The sequence below is a fragment of the Centruroides vittatus genome, unplaced genomic scaffold (assembly GCF_030686945.1).
Source record: "Centruroides vittatus isolate TY-2023 unplaced genomic scaffold, ASM3068694v2 contig_879, whole genome shotgun sequence".
Taxonomy (NCBI): Eukaryota; Metazoa; Arthropoda; class Arachnida; order Scorpiones; family Buthidae; genus Centruroides; species Centruroides vittatus.
Window position 1 is genome coordinate 1,543,318 of NW_027122571.1, and position 12,543 is coordinate 1,555,860.

Sequence of the window (12,543 nt, forward strand, 5' to 3'; positions counted from 1 at the left end):
CTTTATGAAACTTTCCTGGAGTGAAAAGTTTTCTATTAAAGATTTTGTAAAAAAAGATAACTAGAAATCCTATATTATAATGCTTTTACAATATTGATTTGATCTTGATATTATTATACTTTAACTTTTTAATAAGAAATATGTCTAGTCAATTTTCAAACATCCAAAAGTAAAAAAAGTAATGTAAATATAATATCCACTGTGTTTACCATTAATGATTTTTTACTTTAAGAGAAGGAAAACATGACTTATTTAATAAAATTCATTAATTTACTTTTTGCTGCTCAAGAATAGGGAGAATAATGAAAATCCACAATGGAATGTTTGACATTTTCTTCTGCCAAAAGAAGAAATCTCATTGATCTAACAACTTTCAGTCTCTTGTCTAAATATTGGTAATTTTGTACTTTGAAATTTTCTCCTGCACCTTTCAATATCCCAAAATGAATTGATCTTTATATCTGATGTTTTGGGAGATTATTAAATTAGTTAATTGCAATATTAAATTGCACTTATTTAATATATTAGGAATAAGCCTGACATTGTTCTATGTACGTAATAAATTTTAATCTTCACTGAAAATTTTACTACTTTTATTAAAATTAAATAAATTATTATAAAATAATTTTAATATTTTGTTATAAAGTTTATAAAACTTTAATTTTTGAATTTAATTTTGATTTTATCAATATCTATATTTCTGACCAAAAAATTTTTTTGATTTCCAGTTTCTTCTATCTGGCAACTCTATACAGATCGGTTTGCTTTTATTTATCACTTAATATAGACAAATGACAAAGCTGAATAAGCCAGACTTCTAATGAAATTTGTAGATATAATACAACCTTAAGTATCTCTTTACACATGTTCATCTTTTAAAATTTCTATTCCGGAAGTCACTTAATCTTATTAAACTTTTTAGTAAAAAGTAACTAGAAATCTAGTATTTTAAGATATTTTTCTGTTTTTTTTACAATAAAGGTATTTGACCACAATGTTTGAGAATTCTGTTAGTAACAGAATAATTGAAAAGTTAGATATCATATTCATCTCTTATCCAATTAGAAAACTTTCGTTATAAAATAAAACAAGAACTTACACTTTCAGCAAAGCAGTTGTTTAATATCACACTAACATGTTTGATTAACTTAACTCAGTGATTCTTAACAGGGGGGCCGCGGCCCCCTAGGGGTCCATAAGAAGTTTGACGGGAGGTCGCCAAATTATGCAAAATTTTCTTCAGAATATAATAAAAAGAAAATTGATGTATAACTGAATATTGTATTGAAAAGTGAAATAAGAAAGATAAAGTTTTCCTATTTAGTTTTTTTTATTTCTTCCTACATACAACTTTGTAAGTAAGAAGAAATAAATACAAATATGCTACTTACACCGCAGTATTTACTTCTTTGTTGAATTGGTTGTTTCAAGTTATATCATTTGAATAAAAAGTTTCACAAGTAGGAAAATACTAAAAATTGGAAAATATTCTATAAGTTTTATAATTTATGATGATGATGATTTTTTCAATGTTAAATTCTAATATATAGTCAAACTTTTCTATTATTACAAATTTGTCAGCAAATTTTTCTGTGGAATGTTGAAGATATGTCTTTTTACATCTAAAAATGTTTTTCTATTTAGCAAAGTGTAATTTCTGTATTATAAACTTCTAAAAGTCAGATGATTAAAAGAAATTTGTTTTTGCATTGATATAAAACTGATTAAAATGCTGAATCATTTATGTATTATACTGTTGGAGGCCAAAACATCTGTATCTGAGGATCATTTCAAATGACAACTTTTTGTTACATCCAAAATAGTTAGAAATAGCTTCCATCCTTTCTATCCAATTTCAATACAAAATACTAATCTTTTGTTTGATTTTTTTTCTTATAAAATATAAACATAACACTTTATTTTGTTATTACTAGAACATCATGCAACTTTGTCATATTGCGAGAGAATTGAGCTAGAGTGAGGGGGGGAAAGCAATCCCTGCACGTGTTAAGCGTAGAAGAGGCAATCCTTGTATCTGGCAGATGTGGACACGTAACTTTGCACTTGCCAATATGAAGAGGCAATTTAAAAATAAAGCAATTGTCATTGATTGCAAATTGATTGGAAAATAGACACAAAAAAACCAAAGAAAAAACATTCTTTGGTTTTTTGTGTCTATTTTCCATTAGATGCATGCAATGCAGTTTTTTTTTAAAGTCTTCTAAGCCTAAATTCTATTAGGTGCACTCAGTCACATCAGTGAGCATGGACATTGCCACTTTACTACCTCTGTATATGGAAAACAAAGTCATGGACTCTTATTTTTTACATTTAAATGGACCCTCATTACATTTTCAGATTCCTCATTACAATTGATGGAAAATTGCAAAGTTTTATCAAAATTGGCCCATTAAATTTTGAGAACAAACTTGATTCTATAGCGAAGCCCATAGAAGGCATGCTAACAACCACGGAACATTGCACAACAAAGTCACACAATTTGTGTGATATTGCTTTATTACACACACTCATGAAGCAACCTTATATCTTGAAAATATGGCTTTATTTTCAAGATATAAGGTCCCCACTTTTTTATTATGTTTTTGGATTCCTAATCATAATTAATGGAAAATGGCAAAGTTTAATCAAAATTGATCAAACAGATTTTGAGAATGAACACAATTCTGTAAGTCACATAGAAGAGGCTACACTAACACACTGCCTCAAATATGAGTACAAGGATACTGTCATGGAGAACAAAACTTTATTACACTATATTGTGTTTTGTTTTTGCTATTGTACATTTTATATTTAACGAATTTTCTATATATAAAATTTTTTGTGTTTTCTGGAGACGTTCATTATATTAAATTTGACTGTATATATTATATAGTTATTTATAATACTAATAGTTTCAGTCAAAGTATATTTTTCTAGGGCATTTTGTGTGATATATAGTAGATGGAATATGCAAATATCTAATATTCTTTTGCACAAAAATAAATCACTGGTTTAAAAATAGTAATAAATGAGTTATTGTACTAGCAGGTTTTGTGGAATAACATTAAAAATAAATATGCTATTATCCTAATAAAAATTATCAGTTAATAATTAAACTAACATGTATTTTTATGAAATTGCAATATTTTCTAATATATTTATGATGACTATTGATAATTGTTTATAATTTCCATTTTTTATTATGATTTTCATATGACCTATATTATTCAAATGAAAAATCTCGCTTTGGTCAGAAAATAGTACATTGCAAGAACTTAAATGTCAAAAATAAAATGTGTAATTAATTTTATTAATGATAAATTTATTTGCAATAAGTTAGAGGAAAATTTATCCTTTTTTTTAAATATCTAATAATATTTTAACAACATTTATATATATGCACCATTTATTTTGAAAATGGCCTGAGTCCATTTATTTTAAAATCGAGATATTTAAGGGTTTGTGTTCTAGTAAATTATAAAATATTGGTGAATAATAAAATGATAGTATAACATTTTCATGTTTCTAAAGGTGTAATTTATTAACCCAATTAGCATTATTAACATTATTTAAAAAATAATATGGTTTTGATGGCTATAAATGGACTTAAGACTTTCAAAATTAATGAAATAACTTTTCTAATTCTTAAAAAGGCATAAGTCCAAGGAAAAATAAATTTCCCCTGAAATAAAAAGAAATAATACTATTTTATGTTATAAAATTAAAAAATATTCAACTTTTATTTACTATTAAAAAAATGTTACATTAAAATTAATAATATTTTGCAATTAATTATTCATTCTTATCAAATTTTTGTATGCAGGAGAGATTTAAAATAATTATGGTGTGCAGGTGGTATATAGTATAATAGATTCATTAAATCGTTGTATTTTAGTGTTGGTATTGGCCTTGGCCTACATACATTGGTGTCAACTCAATATTATTAAAGTTTCTTGGTCTCCCCTGACACGGTAGTAAATCCAGTGTTTTGAATAGTGCATCATTATTTATTGATGTCTTATAGAACATTTTATATGGTTCAGTTCTCAAAAATCGCATCCAACATATTTTTAATCAATTTACCCTTTCTCCATTAGTATTTTTTAACCTTCTAAAAATTGTATTCTCTAGAGGCTTAGTTGAAATGAAGTCCTCTCATTTCATTTCATTTTGAATGAACTTATTTTTCGACACTTTTTTATGACTTTGTAATATTCCTTAGGCACAAACAATAAATTGTTTTTTCTTAACACCATTTCTACAACTCTAAAGTTGCTATCATTAAGTAGAAATGAATGCCCTGATAATAGAAACTTATGGTCAATGACATCTACATTATGTTCGGCAGATTGGACAATTTTTAACCATGTCAAAGCTATTTTTATATTCCTGTTTTGTCCTGAACACATGTCATTGTAAGCTATAATGTGCTTTTCGTAAAATTTTTTAGATGTTTCAGGATACATGATGCTACTTCCTGTGAATCTCTGGATGCAATGGTTTCATCCCAGGCACATATGTAATCTTTTACTGCAAGTTCCCTCGCTCGGCACCAAGTTTTTAAGGTTTAAACAATCTTTTGTCTATGTCGTGTTTTTCAGAAGACCATTTATAATGTTTGTTATTTATAATGATTTACATAAGCAAAAACATCTGCTGTACTTGGTGTCGATTTATGATTTCACTCCTGTCTTAGAGTGAATTCTGTATGTATTTGGCAATTTTTTTTCCTTTTTTATCTTTTTAAGGTTTTTTAGGGGGTGAAATTATCAGGAAACTCAAGAAAAGTAGATTGCGGGTGCACAGTAGGGTTACCATTATCAATTTGCATCACATTGGTAATCTTTCTGTGGGTGCCGGGAGGTGGACGGAGTCGCACTTCCCTTTTAGTCAGCTAACAGGTCAGTGAGACCTGCCCACGTCAAGAAGGCAGTTCGGATGGGTTACGCGTTATGCGTTTTGCGCGAGTGGAGGAAGCGGATGGGTCCGACGATAGAGCGGCAGTGACGATACCCGAATAAAGGACATTAACAATGCCTAATAACAACAACGATTTATTAAGACTAACATAACAGATACAATAAAATAATCAACCATTCCAACTTCAGCAAAACTTCTTTAATCCTAAGAACGTTTTCAAACGCATTAAGCGTCCATCTTCAGTTACATCTTTAAATTAAATATGAAATTCGAACAAATATTACATAAATTAACGGTACGATTACAATAAATAAATAAATACATAAAAAATAAAAATAAAATAAAATAAACAGGATTATCGTAATTTACAAAATTATGTCAATATTTCATCAACAAATAAAAATAAAATAAAAACAAAACAAAAAATAAAAACGAAACAAAAAACCAACATGCGGTTTAAACCAATCACGGATTATCGCAGTATTTCTTTACAAATGCCTTCATCCGTCATTAAAGATTTAAAACAATATCAGCTCTAGGATTTATCGTACTTCTATGTTTAGCCCAAATCATCGCACAAAGATTTCCAAGCTGTGGAAAGCCCATCAGCGTCCCTATAATTAATGCATTGCGTACTTCTCTGCGCTCTGTGGATTTCCAATTTTTCGAAAAACTTTATTGCGTGTCTCGATCTAGTAGCCCTGATGATAGAGGCTTGGTCCCAAAAGACCGTGATGCCTTGCTGCTTAGCATAACTGGCCAGGACGGTACTATCAACTGATTTTTCCACCGATCGCTTGTGTTCATTAATCCTCTTTTTTAAATTTCTCAAAGTTGCCCCTATATATACTAATTTAGAATCGAACCTATGATCCCTTAATGGTATCGAATAAATTCCTGTTAGTGAGTTACGCTCATACTTCATCTTATCATTCCTTAAAAGCTTGTATATGGTCGGATTACGTTGATAAATAACCTGCAAATTCCTACTCCTGGAAATCCTTTTAACTAACGGCTTAAGAAAAGGAATGTAAGGAAGTAAAAGGAATGTTTTTTTATAATTTTAATTGGATTAACCTTGTTTTTAAAGAACTTTTTTTAAATATTGGATGGCTGAGTAGCCTCTAAAGAAAGGTCCGGTCATCTATAAGAAAAATTGTTCTAGAACAAAAGAAAAAATGGAGATCATCTAGGAAAGTAAAAAATGTTTCCAGAGCGACTATGTCTTAATTTATTAAACAAAAATTTAACATCCGACGAACTTCGAAAAAAAAAAAAAGGAATGTAATCGAGGATCACTTTCTCTCTTGGTTGGTTTCTACTCCTCCCACTCGTTCGGTTATGGTCTTTCTTGATGAGAGCATCTATTTTTTCTGTTCTGTAGCCATGTTGCAAAGCCGTTGTTCGGATGTATTGTAGCTCTTTAATTGTATCTAAAACATTGGTGCAGTGTGTGTGCGCTCTCTGTATCCACGAGCGAAATACTGCCATCTTGATATGCCCCGGGTCTGCGGAGTTCCTAGGGATAACGATTGGGACTGATGTCGGTTTCCGATAGACACTATAACATGTGTAGGAGGGGAAATCCGGACGAATGTCTATCGGAAACCGACATCAGTCCCAATCGTTATCCCTAGGAACTCCGCAGACCCGGGGCATATCAAGATGGCAGTATTTTGCTCATGGATACAGAGAGCGCACACACACTGCACCAATGTTTTAGATACAATTAAAGAGCTACAATACATCCGAACAACGGCTTTGCAACATGGCTACAGAACAGAAAAAATAGATGCTCTCATCAAGAAAGACCATAACCGAACGCGTGGGAGGAGTAGAAACCAACCAAGAGAGAAAGTGATCCTCGATTACATTCCTTTTTTTTTTTTTCGAAGTTCGTCGGATGTTAAATTTTTGTTTAATAAATTAAGACATAGTCGCTCTGGAAACATTTTTTACTTTCCTAGATGATCTCCATTTTTTCTTTTGTTCTAGAACAATTTTTCTTATAGATGACCGGACCTTTCTTTAGAGGCTACTCAGCCATCCAATATTTAAAAAAAGTTCTTTAAAAACAAGGTTAATCCAATTAAAATTATAAAAAAACATTCCTTTTACTTCCTTACATTCCTTTTCTTAAGCCGTTAGTTAAAAGGATTTCCAGGAGTAGGAATTTGCAGGTTATTTATCAACGTAATCCGACCATATACAAGCTTTTAAGGAATGATAAGATGAAGTATGAGCGTAACTCACTAACAGGAATTTATTCGATACCATTAAGGGATCATAGGTTCGATTCTAAATTAGTATATATAGGGGCAACTTTGAGAAATTTAAAAAAGAGGATTAATGAACACAAGCGATCGGTGGAAAAATCAGTTGATAGTACCGTCCTGGCCAGTTATGCTAAGCAGCAAGGCATCACGGTCTTTTGGGACCAAGCCTCTATCATCAGGGCTACTAGATCGAGACACGCAATAAAGTTTTTCGAAAAATTGGAAATCCACAGAGCGCAGAGAAGTACGCAATGCATTAATTATAGGGACGCTGATGGGCTTTCCACAGCTTGGAAATCTTTGTGCGATGATTTGGGCTAAACATAGAAGTACGATAAATCCTAGAGCTGATATTGTTTTAAATCTTTAATGACGGATGAAGGCATTTGTAAAGAAATACTGCGATAATCCGTGATTGGTTTAAACCGCACGTTGGTTTTTTGTTTCGTTTTTATTTTTTGTTTTATTTTTATTTTATTTTTATTTGTTGATGAAATATTGACATAATTTTGTAAATTACGATAATCCTGTTTATTTTATTTTATTTTTATTTTTTATGTATTTATTTATTTATTGTAATCGTACCGTTAATTTATGTAATATTTGTTCGAATTTCATATTTAATTTAAAGATGTAACTGAAGATGGACGCTTAATGCGTTTGAAAACGTTCTTAGGATTAAAGAATTTTTGCTGAAGTTGGAATGGTTGATTATTTTATTTTATATTGTCTCTTCAGTAAGGAAATATAGTTTTATTTATAACAGATACAATTCGGGCGAGCTACTGTCGCCTAAGTTCGGATACGCGGAGGGAGAGTTTACATGAATTTGGGTCATACCTTGTGATCCGGGTCGGTCTTTCCTCTAGGCCAAGGTATTTCGTTGTTTGCCGTCAGGTTTCCTCAGGATTTCGGCGCCCACACACACTGTCTAAGTGACACTACGTAACCGACCCCCTTTTCCTCTCTCGTCGCCCTTTTATCGTCTTGGTCACGTTTCTCGGTTTCACCAACCAAAATTATTCTAATGTTGTTCCTCATGATTCATGTTTTCTCCGTGGGAACCAAGCAATAAAATATTTTATTATTAGCGGTTTGGTTCCGGCGGGTTCGAATTTTCACATTTCTTACTTGCTTGTTTGTGTTGATGTATTATATTAAAATTATATATTTAATGGAATTATTATTATTTAAAAAATCATTATATGAGTTAATCAAGTAATACTATATTAAGAATAAAACATAAAGCTCTTATCTCATAAAATTTTACTGTATAATATACTCCATATCCATTTGCATCTCTTAAAGTTGGACTTAAGCCACTTTCAAAATAAAAATTTTTATCATTCTATTATCCAGCTAATTTTCGTTTTACAAAATCTTAGTGGTTTTAAATATATTATTTACAATTTGTTTTAAAATGAAAAGATAATGTAGAAATGTAAATATTAAAATAGCTAGCTTGATTTTTTTGAAAAATGGACTTAGGCCACTTTCAAAATAAATGGTTCATATATATATTAAAACATACTCAAATACAGAATATCAGGAATAGGTAATTTCTAATAAAAGCGTATTTATAAAACGCTTTTATTAGAAATTATAAATAGAAAATATTTCATAAAATACAGTAGAGTGTCGTTTATCCGAATCAATTGGGGACTGGGATTGTTTGGATAACTGATTATGTACGAAAAAATATATTATGTACGAAAAAATATATTAACCTATCCGATGTTGAAATTTTTCTCCATTGCATGTTACTTCGTGTTGAATTTTCGTTTATTTTAAGCCTAACGAAAATTTTTATAATAATAATCGAGGCTATTGCATCATTAAAAATTATACTTTAGAAGTTTTAATCTAGTATCAAAAACGTTCGATTCAGCACGACACAGTCCGACTGGAAAGCTTTCAGTTAACCGACATTTCGGTTGATCAGCTTTCGGATAAATGACGCTCTACTGCATTTTTTTTTAGTTCTCTCTTAATAAAATTTCAGTTTATGATTTTATTTTAAATTATAATTTATATCAAACTTGGAATTTTGTTAAAATTAGAAAAATATCTCCTGTAAATAATTCAAAAAATTTTCAATTTTTAAGAACTGTTCCCAATTTCTTTAACTATACTTAACTGGTATTAAAATTTGATTGTTCAAAATATTTAAAATGCTTTATGAATTCTAAATTAAGAGGTAATTTTTTTGAAAGTAGATATATACTCATAATTTAATAATTTACATAGTTTTTGTAATTCAAATTATTCTCTATTTTTAAGTACTTATTTTATTCATAAATAAAATTATACTTTTATAGCAGAGTGTGGTGATTATGTATCTGAAGATTATCCTGATCACACTTATTTGTCTTCCTTCAAGTTTGTTCCCCATCAGGATGCTGAATTTCAAAAGAAAATTATGGAAAATCATAAGAAACATGTGTAAGCATATATGTATATATGTAGAGCTGACAAACTTTACCTATTTTATAGTATTTCTGTTGTTTTTATATACAGTATATGTTTTTTATAAATTAAGGTTTGTTTTAATGTTTGTTATTTTTTTAATTCTATTCAATTTTATATAATTGTGTAATAATATTATTTATTGTGTTGTATTTTTTGTTTTAAAATTTAATTTACAAATTTCTTATTTGTACCTAAAAATGGCTAATGAATAACCAAAAATGTTTATGTTTAAGGCATTACCAGATTAAATGATGTTACATTATTTGTTTAGATTTCAGTTATAAAGTTACAATTTATTAGTTTCATATATAGTACTTAAATGACTTATTTTAAAATATTTGAATCTTAAAAGAGTAGTTGCAATGCAAGATAATATGCTGCTTGAAAAATTATTATTTTTGGAAAAGAATTCTGGTATATTCCAGTAAAAAAATAATAATTATTTTTTACTATTATAATAATAATTAAATTTATACATTATTTCAGTGGACAGTCTCCTGCTGAAGCAGATTTGAATCTGTTAGAAACTGCTCGTAGATGTGAACTCTATGGCATAAAAATGACTTCAGCTAAGGTAAATCTTCAGTTTTGAATTTGAAAGATAAAAATAATGTTTATAAAGTAAAAATTTTAGTTACGAATTATTTATTTTTGATTAAAAATAGAAATAAAATTTTCTCTCGATCAAGTGATTAAAAATGTTTATTTTATTAAGTAAATTAGAAGTAAAACATTAATATTAGAAAACTGATCATTCTTGAAATACATACTGAAAATTAAAAGTTAATAGTCTATTTTTAAAGTTGGAACATTTAAAATTATTGACTATTTTAATCATAATCATTTTAATAGAGAGATTAAGTTTAACTGTGGTCTATCTACTATTAAATTAATTTTTATAAATATTTGCAAGTCTTTTGAAGAATCTATAACAGGTATTCAAACTTAAATTTTATATTAAGAATATATGCAAGTTTGAGTTCAGATTGTATTATTAATTAATATTATTAGTCATATGTGATATGAATTTTTATTCTGTATTTTAAATAGTAATATAAAAGTAATTGTAAGACACACACACCTTTATGCTGAGAACTATAAATTTAAATTTAATCATAGAAAACAAACGTTTTCGGCCACTCCACTGGCCATCACCAGGTTAACTATATTCGAATACTATTTCGAACAACCCGTTCAAAATTGAAATAGATTACAATAGAACTCACGCACTCAACTACGTAAACCAAATGTAATATAAATAACATAGAAAAATAAATAAACAAAATAAATAAAATAAAACATGCCAATGGTACATGTAAACTTAGCAATATCTATATATCTATAGGCAATCATTTGCGCCTAGTTAATGTGTTCTTGTGACTTTTTTAATTAGAAACTTCCAAGCTGATGGTAAAATGGTCGCATCTTTGTAATTTAAGCATTTTTTGGTTAAGCTGGACTTATAAATTTCACATTTTTCGGTTGTCGCTGCAAGTGTCGGCGAATGGACAGGTGTTATGATTTTGGCTTCTTCCCATTTAACAACGGATCCCTCCGTCTGCGCCATTTTTGCTAACGTTGTTCCTGTGTTACTTTTCGTCACATCATATCTGTGTTCCTCGATACCGTACAGCAACGACCAACTAGGGATAGAGAAAGAATACATCGGGGTTACGACGAGAAGCCTAACTAAAAGACTTAAGGAACACAGATATGATGTGACGAAAAGTAAATGCACAACAACGTTAGCAAAAATGGCGCAGACGGAGGGATCCGTTGTTAAATGGGAAGAAGCCAAAATCATAACACCTGTCCATTCGCCGACACTTGCAGCGACAACCGAAAAATGTGAAATTTATAAGTCCAGCTTAACCAAAAAATGCTTAAATTACAAAGATGCGACCATTTTACCATCAGCTTGGAAGTTTCTAATTAAAAAAGTCACAAGAACACATTAACTAGGCGCAAATGATTGCCTATAGATATATAGATATTGCTAAGTTTACATGTACCATTGGCATGTTTTATTTTATTTATTTTGTTTATTTATTTTTCTATGTTATTTATATTACATTTGGTTTACGTAGTTGAGCGCGTGAGTTCTATTGTAATCTATTTCAATTTTGAACGGGTTGTTCGAAATAGTATTCGAATATAGTTAACCTGGTGATGGCCAGTGGAGTGGCCGAAAACGTTTGTTTTCTATGATTAAATTTAAATTTATAGTTCTCAGCATAAAGGTGTGTGTGTCTTACAGTTAAATAGAGTCTGAGTGAGAGTAGGAAAAGTATAAAAGTAATCGAAATTATAATTCAATTTTTTTTTTTTTTTAATATTTAACTTTTTGCATTATAAAAGCATTTAGTGTTTCAGTTTAACACTGATAATTACTGTTCTGCAAAACAAAATTTATTTATGCTCCTGTCACTTCTATAGTTTCAATAGTGCAGAATCAGAATCTGGCAACAGAATTGACCTAACACACTACTTTTTGAGAGAAATGAGGTTTCTGATGGAAAACATTTTCTGTTCAAAATATTATTTTTATCAGCTACACATGTTGCTAATTGACTAATTAGATACAAATAAATTTATGTTAATTATGCCTTTTTCATAATTATATGTATTTAAAAACTGAAACAATGGCATTTTTTTTTTTTTTTTTTTTTTTTTTTGTTATTCTTCTGAAGTCTCTCACTGTAGAGACCAGGGGCCGTATTCTGGTCACCGTCTCTGGTCTCTCACAAGCCGGTCACTGATTGGCTAATTTAAGCGATTTGCCTATCAGTGACTGGCTTGTGAGAGACCAGAGACAGTGACCAGAATATGGCCCCAGCAGTAATCCGCTAACATGTTTTCATTTCACCTTTTGCCATAC

At 29.6% G+C, this 12,543-nt stretch overlaps 1 protein-coding gene across 4 annotated transcripts in view; it reads left to right on the forward strand.

Annotated features, from left to right (window-relative positions):
* Cdep (Chondrocyte-derived ezrin-like domain containing protein) overlaps nucleotides 1-12,543 on the forward strand; it is a 161,956-nt gene that overhangs the window by 26,079 nt on the left and 123,334 nt on the right. For all 4 annotated transcript variants that reach the window (XM_067279940.1, XM_067279943.1, XM_067279942.1 and 1 more), the window contains exons 6-7: nucleotides 9,515-9,638; nucleotides 10,152-10,239. In XM_067279940.1, the coding sequence (XP_067136041.1) occupies nucleotides 9,515-9,638; nucleotides 10,152-10,239 (212 nt within the window). The remainder of the gene's footprint in view (nucleotides 1-9,514; nucleotides 9,639-10,151; nucleotides 10,240-12,543) is intronic.